Source organism: Ipomoea nil, unplaced genomic scaffold, assembly GCF_001879475.1.
Source record: "Ipomoea nil cultivar Tokyo-kokei standard unplaced genomic scaffold, Asagao_1.1 scaffold0302, whole genome shotgun sequence".
NCBI classification, from domain to species: Eukaryota; Viridiplantae; Streptophyta; class Magnoliopsida; order Solanales; family Convolvulaceae; genus Ipomoea; species Ipomoea nil.
Window position 1 is genome coordinate 2,558,733 of NW_017616730.1, and position 14,073 is coordinate 2,572,805.

Below are 14,073 nucleotides of genomic sequence, written 5' to 3' on the forward strand. Positions count from 1 at the left end.
GAAATTAATAAAGAGCGCACATATTGATTATTATTTTTTGAATGTTACTGACTCTATTACAATGTAGTATCCTATTTTCTCAACCTACTAAAGCACAAGGAGCCAATAACGCCTCCACTGAGATTCGAACTCACAACCTCTCATATGGGAGTCCAACCCAATGACACATATTGATTATATATCAATAATGATTATTACAATTATTGTTTGACTTAGAGTTGTCACTTGTCAGCATGGTGTTTTGTTAATTCTGTGATCAACAAAATTAAATATTATTTACCAGGACTATGTGGTCTAATGGTACCCGGATTGAACTTTCATTTGGAAGATTATAAGTTCGAGCCTCAGTGGAGACGTTATTGGTTCTTTGTGTTTCAATAGGTTGAGAAAGTATATGAATATACTACAATGTAATAGAGCCAGTAGCTTTCAAAAAAATTAAATATTATTTACATACATCTTATATAATGTTTGGAAATATTTAATATTCTTATTAAATGATTGAATATATGTTAAATCCGTATTCCATCTTTAATTAAGTAGAATTTTGTTGTATTTCAAAAAAAAAAAAAAAAAAAGTAGAATTTTGTTGTGTAGTAAATGCATTATAATAAAACTTGTGTATCATGCTGTAAGAATTGAAATTCTTACATGTGCTTGCCACACAATTGTATTTTGGTGTACTGTTCAACTGATCTATTATGCATATAGGGAGGAGTTCTGGTGCGGTAATTTGCTTAGATGCGGATGTGCGGTTTAATCTGATCCGTTGATCAAATCTAGATCAACGGCTCAAATCAATGGGGCTTCACGTAAAGTAGTCTTCACGGATAGTTCAAGTGATTTCTGAGTGAAAGTTTGCATACATCGATGGGGCTTAGACGAATTCTGTGTGCCGAGCTAGTGCGGGAGGGCTAGTCAAGGACCATAAGAGTAAATAGTTGAGGGGTTTCATAGTTAATATTAGAGCTACTAGTAGCTTCAAGGCGAAGCTATGGAATTTCAGGGAGGGTCTTTGGTTGGTTAAACATGGTGGTTGGAGAAAGGTGGTGATTGAACTTGATTCTAAGGCGGTGGTCATGGTTTTGGGTAGTGATCTGATGACTCGTCGAGATTTGGACCCCCTCATCATCGAATGTAGGAAACTAGTGAAGGGGTTGGATATGGTGCGTTTTCTCATGCATGGAGGGAAGGCAATAAATGTGCTGATAAGCTGGCAAACATTAGACAAATTAGTGCACTCCAAATCTTGAAGACCCTCCAGATTGTCTTACTGATCTCTTACGAGATGTTGGAGACGTGTTGACTCAAAAGATTGCTTAGCGAGGACTTATCTCCCTCCATCGTACCCAAAAAAAAAAAAAAAAAAAAAAAACTGATAACGTGTTAAACAAATAATACTATTCCATTGGTTTAGGGTATATTATTATAATTTTTTTTATTAGAGGATCTAATTATAGTGGGGAAATTGAAACTGTAGAACAGTTAGGGGGGCAAAATGCAATTAAATGAATCACCACGAACCGCTGCGAGGGAGCCAAAACTAGCCGCCAGCTCTTCCCTTTCGTCTCCGCTCTGAACTGCAGCTCTGTTTCGATTCTGTGTTCAATGTTACAGAGACGCTTATTTTGCACTGCTATTTCCGAAACAGCTTTCCGGCCAAACTCCGGCGGTAGCAACTACGGCAAATGGGGCATCAAACAAGTTACCAAGTCCAACTTCTCCGAGGCACTGAACGATATCGAGACCCGCATAACCGAGTCCGATTTCATCGCCGTGTCGTTACAGACGACCGGCGCTTACTCTTCCCCTTGGCAACGGCTGCTCCCCTTCGACACCGCCGAAATCGCTTATCTCAAAGCTAAGCGCGCTGCCGAACGGTACCAGATTCTTCAATTCGCCGTTTGCCCTTTCTCTCTCAGGGAGTCCAAACTCATTGCTTCCCCGTAAGTCATCTTCGCCGTTCAATTTATTTATTTATTGATTTTCTAGACTTCTTGAGTTCAGGTGCTTTTATTTCTATTATATGTGTTTGATTTTTTATTGTATTTCTTCAGAGAAATAGGAATTGTCAGTGATGATAGTGTTCTGTTCTGCCTCTCGCAGATACAATTTTCATTTGTTCCCAAGGGATGAGCTGAAAACAGGGATGCCTTCTTACAGTTTTTCGTGCCAATCATCGTATTTGATCTCTATTGCTCGAGAAGGTTTCGACTTTAATGCTTGCATAAATGATGGTAAGCTTAATTCTACAAAATGCATATGCTCACAACCTTAATGACTATTATTCAAATTTTACATTTTAATTCAGTATTGTATGAGCACAATTATGAAGTCTGGAAGTGCATCACTTCACATTTTGTTCACCATCTAGTTAGGAAATAATACAATTCTTCTTAGATTTGTAATTAAGTACATTGATGAATGAGGGGAAAACATGTTGGGAAATCTCAAAGTAATTCAGGAAAGTGACTGTTTTTTCGTAGGACTTTGACAGATTGGGGAAAAGATTAAGAACTCATCAGTTTAGTGGGTTCTGTCTGGCAGGCATATCATACTTATCCAGAGCACAAGAACTAGCTGCAAAAGACTGTATTAGGAGTCCATCAGCTGGCAGCTGTACAGTTCCATCTCCAGCATCCCGATCAGTTGCTGATTCTATATTTATAAACAGGATCAAATCCCGAGTTAAACATTGGAGAAATGCTTGCACTGATCAAAGCAAGAAAACTGAAGGTGATTCAAAATTGCTTTGCTTAAGATTTAAGAATGAGATTAAATACTTGTTTCTGATTCATGTTACTTAATATTTGATAGATGTTTTAATAAGTTCCTTGAGGAAAATGATCTCAGCAACCGAAGTACATGGTTCTAGGCCTTGCCTGAACATAGATATCTGCAGTGAACAGCAAGTGCAGCTTGTGCTAGAGGTACTCTTCTTCTCCCTCTGCTGATAGTTAGTGATAAACCACTAATAGTCTTCAGTGGATAAAGCATGTTTATCTGTAGTTGGGTATGTACCAGGTACTTAAACTACAGGGGATGAAACATGTTTATCCATTCAACCTTTGCTGATAGAATTTGAACTTTTGTGTCGGGTTCCAGTCACTGAAGAAGTTTGTTGATGTTGTACCTCTATTAATTCCAGCAAATGGAGGTGGGACTCAGATAGTCCGGGTTGTTTTGACAAGTTCCCAAGAAGACAAGAAGCTCCTTGAGGTAGTGAGGGAAGCTTTAGTACTTTAATAATATCTATCAATCACCTTGTGTTGTTAACTGTAACTCATTAACATGCAGAAGGAACTTCAAGAAATGGAAAATAAGCATAATAAGTGTGTTCGTGGCTTTCGAGAGGTGGTTGATCTGATTTCCTGTTCTCAGAAACCTGTGGTTGCCCACAACTCACTAAATGGTTCATCTCTTTGTGGAAAATTTTCAATCATGCTAGACTCTGCAGCTGCCAAATCTCTCTCTTTTTTTTTTTTTTTCTCTCTTTGCTGAGTGTTGCCTTTACCCATGCAGATTTTACATCTATTCATTCCAAATTCCTAGCTCCACTACCATCAACCCTGGATGAATTTAGACACTCATTGGGTCGTGTCTTCCCTCACATACTTGATGTGAAACATCTTATGAAGGAACTTGGCTCTCAGAAGAATTTGAATAATATTTATGTGGCTACATCTTACCTAAATAGCAGGTTCTTTGCCCCAGTAGATGTGGAGCTTCCCCACCAAGGCAAGTGCTCTTTTACCGAATGAATTAATTGTGTTACTCTGCAAATGCTCTTTGTTAAATGCTGTCTTACTCCATTCTCACTACAGTGAACTGGATAATACGATGCAAGCTAGCATTATCTTTTATGGTTTATACATGTTATTTTGGGGTTAATAGAACTGCAGAAGTCATTGATTCTAAGCTTGTCTTTCAGTTTATGATTAATTCCTTTGAACCAGTGCTGACTAGTGGTTAAATTACCAGCTATATCAACCAAGGCAGACAGTGTCAAGAGTCATGGCCATAATGTTTTAAAGATAAGCGAGTTGTTTGCCAAGGTGTGCTCCATTTTGAAAGTTGATCCAAAAGCTCCTGAAGCCATTGAGCACTGTGGCCAATTGCCTCCAGCTCTAGAACGCTATGCAAATATTTTTGATCCTTGCTCAACCAGTTATCAGGATCCTCCTATCAATGAAGAAGATGTCAGAGTTCGGGCAAAAAGCTGTAAAAGAGTTAGCAGTAAAAATGTGGTCTTCCTGTGGGGGTTCCAGAGTGGGATTTCCACTGGACAGGTGAAAAGCCTTGTATATGGTAAACACGAAGTCTTCTCGAGTGAATTTGACATTCGATTGGTGGATGAGAGTTGTGCAGTACTTGTTTTTTCGAGTCCTGGTTTGTCTGAAGTTCTCTTGGAGGCATTGGATTCTGGTTCTTTGGAAGAGATGGTCTCTGAAGGCATTAGAGCTGCTAGTTATGATGCATATGTAAAAGTGTGCAAGTTAGGGTTATGGAAAGCAAACCTGGCTGATTCTTTAGAACTGGCTTTGGAAGAAGAATCTGAATGTCTTTCAGAAGCTCACACTGCAAAGGATCTCTCAGTGATACATTGGAATAGTGATGAAATGATCAGTCTAGATGACCTGTAAACCTTCGCTTTATATTTTTTCAACATCTGTATTTGCAAGTGCCATTTAAATATTTAATCCTTTTCCCTACCATATTTGCTTCTCTACATGATTATCAAATCATAATTTATTTTTTAAAAATTCACAATTTGTATACTACGAATAGTCGAACACAACTGTTTTAAAAATATATATATTAACATTGCGTGTTCGACTACTCGTAATATACAAATTGTGAACATTTGGATCTGATTCACTTTACAAGGTGAACCTTCCCCCGGAATCACGTACCAAAAAAAACCAGATCCTCGCTGCCAAATTTATCACTTTTGTAAGCTTCAATTATTATTGTGTGGATCATGGTCTGCACAAATTATATGAGCCTTATTTTGTATACTGTAAACTAATGTATATTCAATACAAAAATAATGTACATTGTATTTAGAGGATATACATTATTTTTGTTTTGAGTGTACATTATATTGTATAATGTATATATAATACAAAAATAATGTATATTTAGTATATTAAAAATGTATTTTTTATTATGGTGCACCTAACATTGTGCGACTATTTTGCCGGTAGGCTTAGAATCTAAGTCCGTTTTGGAAATGGAAGTTTGACTGAAATGCGTGATTTAAGATCCTCGCCAAGTCGCCATCTTCATCGTTCGTAGCGACTGAGTTGATTGAGAGAGGGATTAGTGGTGCAGATTACACTGATAGGAAATGGCGGCGATTACTTTCGACTACATGCCTAGAGTCAAACATAACAGTAATGGCGTCCATTTGGTTCCGAGAAATAAGAATCTACGGCATTGTCTTGTACGCTCGAATTCAAACTTGTTTGGGCACAAACTTGCTGCCGGTTATGAACCGCTCTCATTTTCGGCTTCAACCGAGAAAGCTCGGAGGAGTGGATACGTGCCGCCGCTTCGTGTTGCCGGTTCGAAGCAGAGTTCCGCGTCCTGCTCCTTCGATGTTGTGATAATCGGTGCCGGAATCATCGGTTTGTCCATCGCGCGCCACTTCCTTCTCGGATCGGATCTCTCCGTTGCCGTGATTGATGCCGCTGTGCCTTGCTCCGGCGCTACTGGGGCAGGTAATGCATACGTCTTTGCTGCTTTTTCCCCCCTATCTATGATTTTCGCTCCGAATTTGCAAGGTTCACACGAGTGGGGAAAATAAACGTAGCTCTCACTTCTCACAATCTATACAGTGTAGTGCCGTTTTAGCACCTATAGTTGATGGTTTGAAAGATAATCGTTTCATTTATATCGCACTTTGATTCTACTTAACACTGAACTGTGTTGGCTGCTTCATTTATACTTATTGCATCAAGTTCTCAAGGAAAATATCACCTATTATGTAATTGCTTTGGTAACCTTTGAGATCTTTGCTGTAAAATTTGTGAAACTTTTTTTTTTTTTTTTGAGGTTGTAGAAAATACATATAAAACTATTATTTTCGTATCCCTCCGAATAAAACGGACCTCTCTGGACCTAGCTTATGATTCAAAGTATGCATTTCCACTCCCTTTCCCTAAAGTCTGATTGGTTGTAGGATGTCTTTTCATTCTATTTGGCATTTGAGCCGGTTCTAGGGCAAGGCTACGTGTGGAAAATTAACAAAGTACCGGAGAGTGATAAATGGGAACTGGTAATGAGAAGCCATCAACTTTGGGAGATCCTTGCCAAGAACATTGAACTTGAAGGCATGGATCCTTCAGAGATATTTGGATGGAAGAAGACAGGTGCTTTGCTATCTTGATATGTATAAGTGGTATAACTGCTATAAGCTTTGCAATTACTATCCATCCCACAAATCTGAGAGGTATTATTATCATCAGGAAGCTTGTTAATTGGTAGAACTTCTGAGGAATCCTCTATCTTGAGAAGGAAGATCAAGCAGCTATCTGATGCGGGTGTCAGAGCAGAATTCTTGACAAGAAATGACTTGCTCTCTGAAGAACCTGCACTTCTGCTTGAAAAGGAAGGCGGAGCAGCATATGTACCGGATGACTGCCAATTGGATGCTCGACGTGCGGTTGCATTTATTGAGAAGGTTTATTTGATTCTCTTTTCTATTTAGAACTAGCTTATTTACCTCTAAAATAGTTTCAGTTGTTTGCAAATATTTCTAGATCTCTTGCTTTGTTTAATGCATTTAGGTGTTATATACAATGTGCAGGGTAATAGGGTTTTTGCTGCAGAAGGTAGATATGCAGAGTTCTATCATGAGCCTGCTACTTCCTTATTAAGGTTTGACAGCTTCACTTTTTAGTTTGTTAAAAATTTATATCAAATCCAAGAGATTAATAAGTTGGTGTGTTGCTTGTAAATTTTAGGTCTGCTAACACCGGGGAAGTTGAAGCAGTTCAGACTTCCAAGACCATTTTGCATAGTAAGAAGGCTGTTATACTTGCAGCCGGTTGTTGGAGTGGTTCTTTGATACATGATCTGATTAAGCATCACAATATTGAAGTGGATCTCCCTGTCAAGCCTCGAAAGGTATTATCCTATAGTGAAGGACATTGCTGTTGAATAGGCATCCCTGCTGAGTGATACTTCATATCCACTTCCTTCCCATCTCAATTCATGTGCTCAGAGTAACTAATGCTTTAACAATTAACAATATACACATTCCTCCAATCTCGCATAAGAGACATCTTATGCTTAATGTTTAGAGAGTGCATATTATGCCCTAGAGCATTATTCTGATGAAAAGCATGATTACTTGTAGAATTGAGAAATAGCTATCCTGAGTGCAACCTCTCAAATTTGCAGTGTATTAGTATTCTGTATATGATGTTAAACTTCTTCTCTTGTCTGTATAATAACAGGGTCACCTACTTGTGATAGAGAACTTTAAGCCCTTTAAGCTGAATCATGGTCTTATGGAGGCTGGGTATGTCAACCATCAATCTGCTATTCTGAAATCTGCACCTAATTCAGGATCCATTTATGATGCACAATGTACATCCGTCTCAATGACAGCCACTATGGACACGTCTGGTGGTCTTGTTCTTGGTATGTATTCAGTCCCCAAAGACTCTGAAAACAGTGTAGAAATGGCTGATGGATATGGCCAAGAGAAAGGATGACATGACAAATTTTCACACTTATTAATTCTCTCTCTCTTTATTCCTGATTTAGTATTTGGGGAGAAATTATTATTTAGCCTCTTTTGTTTATACATAAGTTATGGTGTCAGGTAGCAGCCGACAACTTGTTGGCTTTAGCACTGAGGTGGATGAATCTATCATCGACCGGATATGGGAGCGGGCTGGAGAGTTTTTTCCTTTGCTGAGAAAAGAATCTCTAATAGATCTGCAACAAAACAGAGAAGTGAGAGTGGGACTGAGACCCTACTGTAAGTATAAACACTAGGAATTTCATCTTAATAAAGATCACTTGTGTAGTAATGCTGATTGGAAATTGTGTTAAACTGTCCAAGTGCCTGATGGGAAGCCGGCGATTGGACCTGTACCTGGATTCTCAAATCTGTTTGTGGCAGCTGGCCATGAAGGAGAAGGACTTACACTGGTAATCCTGTACTTCTCTTAACTGAATTAAAACTTACAAAATGAGCAATTCCTGTGGGGTTTTATATCAAGCCGGTTAAGCCATAGCTTTTAGGTCTACAGCTTTTCCTGATGCCAATTCCTTATAAATTTTCTAGGCTCCCGGAACTGCTGAAATGATTGTTGATATGGTGCTGGGGAATCCTTGGAAAGTTGATCCAGCTCCATTTGCTGTGCAAGCTCGTTTTCATTCATGAATTTGCACTGCAGAGTTTTCAAAGGTTGTATCTCATGGTCACAACACATTTTTATGAGTTGTTATATCTTTCTCCTTAATAAACCTCAAACATTCTCAAATGAAAGACTATTTTGTTAGGAATCTATACAAATTAGACTTCCACTTTGCATATCTGTTCTGTAAAACAACCAACTGATATAATTTAGATTTATTTAGGATCATAATGGCTTCCTTCTCTGTCCTTCCCGGCTACCATTATCAGGATTTTTTTATAAGGTAGTATATGTTCTATACTTTTTCTATCTCTTATAGTCTAAAGAGTCAATACCCTACCCCAGGAGTTCAATTTTGGGACCTTCTTTGAGCTTTGGTTTTATTAAATAAATAATTTTTTCAAATTCAAATTTTATTTTATTGATGTCAACGCCAGATTTATACACCCATATACCTACGGCAGGAGGAAAATACATAAAATAGTTGGGCTGAGCCGCTCGCCTTTCCAGTTTTTGAATTCTAGGCTTCCTGTTGGCCGCCGGCAGCGGCGGCGGCATCGGGGCCACTAGCACGGCTAACATATACGGTGATGGACACAAAAACGTAGATGATTATTCCGGTCAACGACAACGGGATCAAGAACGCAACACTCACAAGGGTGGACGCAGCCATGCAAGAAAGCACTCCCAGCCTCAACTCGACCACATACACCACAGACACCAGCAAGAACAAGCACCCCACCATCGACGACATCGCCGAGAAGAGGACTCCCGTCGTCAACCAAAACGACGACTCCGGGGAGCCATCATCCTCTCCGGCGGCCTGGAGATCCAGCGACAGCTTGGTCGAGAGGGCGACGAGGGAGGATAAGAGGTAGAAGCTGAAGGAGATGATCTCGAAGACGACGAGCATCTTGGCGGTGTTGGCTCCCGGCTGGCACTCCTCCCGGACGTTAAGGCTCTGCAACTCCTCCGGCGAGACCAGATCATAATCCAGCCCCAAAAACATGGCAATGGTGAACAGTGAGTTCACATCCACCACACTGTCCAGTGCCGTCACGTGCACGTTCTTCTTGGTAGGATGGCCTTTTCTGCATCCATGCAAACCATTAAGGAGAAAACCGATCAATTAAACATTATTATTTGCAAATGAATTAGCCATCAGTCTATAGATGTTATTTAGTGTTTAGAAACATATTTGATGCACGGTAGTATAATGTTACGAAAGGTGCACTTGATATTCTCCCGTATAATATAATATAATAAATTTGTCTGCATTATAAAAGAATGGGAATTTAATTTACGTTTTAGTAGCGGACGATGAGTGTGGATTGGGCATGGCTACGCTACCTGGTGATAGTGAGGGGATGTGATCGAGATAGGTGTGTAGAATATGGTAATGTAATTTTGTTTTGGGGGATTTTATTTGTGGTTGTAATGTTCCAAATTCCAATATCTTCCTACGACGTAAAGTATAATATTTTGCTTTGCCATATAAAGGGACGTACGGGATTTTACAGATGGTAGTTAAAGCCGGAAGCATGGAATAACAATAGTTATTGTGTGGACCACGGTTTAAAAGCGATATCATTTTGTGTAAATTGTTTTTTTACGCGATCCATTGCAACATACATTTTTATAATTTATAATGTACATTATTTTAACTCATAAAGTACATTATCTTACCTTAGAAGTTTCATTATTCTAACACATAAAATTCAACGACTTCGTTTTGAACTGTGGTCCACACAATAATTTGTCCTGGAAAAACGTAACGATTCTAATGTTATAAAATACAACTCGGAAGCCTGCATTTGGGCTTTTAGTTTTGCCCTGTGCAATGCTTATACCGCGGACCATGATTCACGTGGCAAGGAGAATCATTGATACAAGTTCGTTTTTATTATATTGTAATTTCATTTTTTTGTGTTACATGTTTATTTTGATTTGTAATACACCAAAAAAGAACTTGTATCAAAGTATATTGAATTTAGTAAAAATAAATATGTAAGTCTAGAAAACATATAACATGTTAAAAATGAACATGTATCGATGTCTACTTCACAAGATGCATGAATTCCAAAGTGAACGATATAATTTACACTAGTATTTTTTGGGCATATGGCAAATCTAGTTGGGTCTTATAGGCGGCTACCCAACAACTCAATAATTTTGAAAGGGTAAAATTGTAAAAAGTTCATTAGGTTCTTAAAATATTAGCGATATGTGTAAATATTCGCAAATTATGCTGTGAACATTGTGGACACGAGTCCAAAACGACGTTGTTTTTAGGGAAACGTGACATTTCAGTTTAAAAAAAAAATTGATTTTGTCTCGCCGTTAACGACGTTATTCGTTTATGGAATTATGAATGTACAGTTATGGAATTATGAACACAGAGCTCTGACATTATGAACTTACAATTATGAACATATAGTGATAAAATTATGAACATAGAGTTTCGAAAATTATGAATTTACAGTTATTGAATTATGAATGTACATTTACGGAATTATGAATGTACAATTATGAAAATATGAATGTACATTTATGGAATTATGAACACAGAGTTCTGACATTATGAACTTACAATTATGAACATATAGTGATAAAATTATGAACATAGAGCTCTAAAATTGTGAACATAGAGCTTCGAAAAGTATGGATTTACAGTTATTGAATTATGAATGTACAGTTACAAAATTATGAATGTATAATTATGGAATTATGAACACAGAGCTCTGACATTATGAACATATAATGATAAAATTATGAACATAGAGCTCTAAAATTGTGAACATAGAGCTTCGAAAATTATGAATTTACAGTTATTGAATTATGAATGTACAGTTACGGAATTATGAATGTACAATTATGGAAGTATGAATGTACATTTATGGAATTATGAACACAGAGCTCTGACATTATGAACTTACAATTATGAACATATAGTGATAAAATTATGAACATAGAGCTCTAAAATTGTGAACATAGAGCTTCGAAAATTATGAATTTACAATTATTAAATTATGAATGTACAGTTACGAAATTATGAATGTACAGTTATGGAAGTATGAATGTACACTTATGAAATTATGAACACATAGCTCTGACATTATGAACTTACAATTATGAACATATAGTGATAAAATTATGAATATATGCTCATTATTCCTATGTGCAGTTCGATGACATATTTAACCCTTATTCCTATTATTTTAGTATGTCTAAACCCAATAGCCTGTTATTCATCCAGATTCCAGAATAACCGATCATTTAATGATTCGTTACTATATATTCTTCAATTGTTACTAACAACTAAGATGTCGAGAAATAAAAAGCATAATGTAAAAATCAAAATATAATAATAATAAAAATGAATATTAACTTATTATTCATCAGCCACGCACGTTAATTCGATCTCTCTCACTCTCAACCTTATTGGTTGAACCAAATTATTCACACACACACACCAAAAAAAAAAAAAAAAAACAGCCATACAAAGATGTATATAGTTGAAAAAGAAAGTATGATGAAATTAAAGAGTATATAATTATTTAAAGTTTGGAAAGCTAGGCTTCGTGTTGGCCGGCGGCGGTTTTGTCGCCGGTACGTCTAACATATCGGTTGATCGCCGCAAAAACGTAGATGAGTATTCCGGCCAACGACAAGGGGATCAAGAACGCAACGCTGACAATGGTGGCCGTGGCCATGCAAGAAAGCACTCCCAGCTTCAACTCGATCACATTCACCATAGACACCAGCAAGAAGAGGCACCCCACCACCGACGACATCGCCGAGAAGAGGACTCCCGCCGTCAACAAGTGTTCGTCGACGGCCACGCTGGAGCTCCTCTCGTTGGCGGCCTGATCGGAGGCCTGATCGGAGGAGGGCTGGAGGTTGAGGGAGAGCTTGATGGACTGGGCGACGAGGGAGGAGAAGAGGAAGAAGCTGAAGGAGAGGATCTCGAAGACGACGAGCATCTTGGCGGTTTTGGCTCCCGGCTGGCACTCTTCCCGGACGTTGAGGCTCTTCAGCTGCCCCGGCGACGCCATCGCAAGCCCCAAGAAAATGGCGATGGTGAAGAGTGAGTTCACGTTCACCACGCCGTCCAGCGCCGTCACGTGCACATCCTTCAGCTTCTTCTCATCCTGCTTTTTTCTGCATCCATTCAACCACTTAAATCAATCAATCAAACATTATATTTTACCATGCCTAATCCTAAACCCACAATCTCTATTCAAGAGTTACTAGAGGGGATCGAGCCAGCCCGGTTCATCAACCAAAAATTAAAGTTTACCCGCTATACTATAAAACGGGCTAGCCTTAGTCGGTCCGTTATAGCAAATGGATCAGACCGGACCTGCCCAAACAATCCGGGGCTGGATTGAACTTCGGGCTAACCTGTCTATTTGACACCTCTAAGCGGAGGCCCGTAAGGGCCAAGTCAGCACCATGTGCTGGATTGAACTTCGGGCTAACCTGTCTATTTGACACCTCTAAGCGGAGGCCCGTAAGGGCCAAGTCAGCACCATGTGACTAGGGGATTGTAGGACAAATGTCGATAAAAGATAAGTCTAGCACCCTAGCTCTCGAAAATGTGTAACGAGAAAATAAAGTTACCCCTTTACTATTAGCTATAACTTTTTAGCCCCGCACGGTAGTATCTGTTCATATACTTTCTCAACCTACTGAAACACAAAGAACCAATAACGCCTCCACTGAGGCTTGAACTCACAACCTTCCAGATGGAAGTCCAACCCGGATACCATTAGACCATATAGTCCTGGTAGTATTACTACCTAATATAACAAAAAATTAAACTTATTATAAAAAGGGGAATTTAACTTACTTATTTGTAGTAGAGGATGAGGGCGGTGGATTGCACATGGCTGGTGATAGTGAGGGAATATGAAATAGGTATGTAGGATATGATATGATAATATGATGATAATGTAATGTATGTTGTTTTGGGGGATTTTATTTGAGTTTGTAATGTTCCAATATCTTGGTATGACGGAAAGTATAATGTTGCTTTGCCATGTTAATGGAACAAGATACTACACAACTATAGATTTTTGTGGTTTCATGATGATATCATTTTTTGTTAAAGTTGGAAGCCTGGAATAAAGTAACAATTCCAAAGTTTCAAAATACGACACAGATTTTTCAAAAAAAAAAAAAAAAAAAAAAAAAACCAAGAAACCCACATTTGGGCTTTTGGGTTCTGCCGTGAGAATTTGGGCCTATGTCTTGTTGGGCCTAGTTTACAGCTCAACCATTTTGAAGGCAAATTATATTGTGTACCCTGCGCATTGCACCCTGGCCAAAACGACGTCGTTTTCGGTTTCTGGACTTTTAAAAGAAAATTCATATTTTGTATGTACAGAATTGTATAGTAGAATACACATAAACTCCTAACATAATACATAATACACATAAACTTAAGTGTTAAAAAAAAAAATTGTAACGGAATTGGACGGACAAAACAATGTCCATTGCGTCAACTACCCACCAACTTATAAAAACATCGTCGTTTTGGGTCATGGCGCACAATGCATTGTGTGCCCTGGTGCACGATATAACGATTGCATTTTTAAAGGGTAAAATTAACATTTGGTCCTTACGAAAGTTACAATATGAAAATAGAGTCCATCAATTACCAATCACATTTAGTACACAAATAATATACTTTTAA

The 14,073-nt window shown here is 38.3% G+C and overlaps 4 protein-coding genes across 10 annotated transcripts; 2 read left to right on the forward strand and 2 right to left on the reverse strand.

Moving 5' to 3' along the window:
- The first annotated feature begins 1,515 nt into the window (after window positions 1-1,515).
- LOC109162440 (poly(A)-specific ribonuclease PARN-like) lies at window positions 1,516-4,726 on the forward strand. 2 transcript variants are annotated; one of them, XM_019311143.1, is made up of 8 exons: window positions 1,516-1,946; window positions 2,107-2,237; window positions 2,548-2,736; window positions 2,818-2,930; window positions 3,106-3,219; window positions 3,298-3,412; window positions 3,523-3,738; window positions 3,982-4,726. In XM_019311143.1, exons 1-8 carry the CDS (start codon window positions 1,609-1,611, stop codon window positions 4,641-4,643), a joined length of 1,878 nt encoding a protein of 625 aa, XP_019166688.1. In that variant the 5' UTR covers window positions 1,516-1,608; the 3' UTR covers window positions 4,644-4,726. The 2 variants fall into 2 exon arrangements, with proteins under 2 accessions (XP_019166688.1, XP_019166694.1); XM_019311149.1 differs by having other exon boundaries at window positions 1,838-1,946; window positions 2,058-2,237.
- Window positions 4,727-5,209: 483 nt separating this feature from the next.
- On the forward strand, window positions 5,210-9,473 carry LOC109162478 (uncharacterized oxidoreductase in pyp 5'region). Of its 6 annotated transcripts, none has more exons than XR_002051097.1 (11): window positions 5,210-5,723; window positions 6,225-6,374; window positions 6,471-6,685; window positions 6,812-6,882; window positions 6,969-7,131; window positions 7,464-7,650; window positions 7,835-7,993; window positions 8,078-8,166; window positions 8,303-8,425; window positions 8,599-8,658; window positions 8,813-9,473. XR_002051097.1 is itself a non-coding variant. In XM_019311198.1 (10 exons), exons 1-9 carry the CDS (start codon window positions 5,351-5,353, stop codon window positions 8,399-8,401), a joined length of 1,506 nt encoding a protein of 501 aa, XP_019166743.1. In that variant the 5' UTR covers window positions 5,210-5,350; the 3' UTR covers window positions 8,402-8,425; window positions 8,813-9,473. The 6 variants fall into 6 exon arrangements, 4 of the variants coding, with proteins under 4 accessions (XP_019166743.1, XP_019166750.1, XP_019166729.1 ...); XR_002051098.1 differs by having other exon boundaries at window positions 8,900-9,473; XM_019311198.1 differs by lacking the exon at window positions 8,599-8,658.
- On the reverse strand, window positions 8,771-9,910 carry LOC109162586. Its single transcript, XM_019311261.1, has 2 exons — window positions 9,680-9,910; window positions 8,771-9,466 (listed from the first exon to the last, which is right to left on the reverse strand). The coding sequence occupies exons 1-2, from the start codon at window positions 9,712-9,714 to the stop codon at window positions 8,896-8,898; spliced, it is 606 nt and encodes a 201-aa protein (XP_019166806.1). The 5' UTR covers window positions 9,715-9,910; the 3' UTR covers window positions 8,771-8,895.
- A 1,816-nt stretch (window positions 9,911-11,726) lies between these two features.
- Window positions 11,727-13,416, reverse strand: LOC109162578. The gene is made up of 2 exons (XM_019311251.1): window positions 13,228-13,416; window positions 11,727-12,536 (listed from the first exon to the last, which is right to left on the reverse strand). The coding sequence occupies exons 1-2, from the start codon at window positions 13,263-13,265 to the stop codon at window positions 11,948-11,950; spliced, it is 627 nt and encodes a 208-aa protein (XP_019166796.1). The 5' UTR covers window positions 13,266-13,416; the 3' UTR covers window positions 11,727-11,947.
- Window positions 13,417-14,073: the final 657 nt, after the last annotated feature.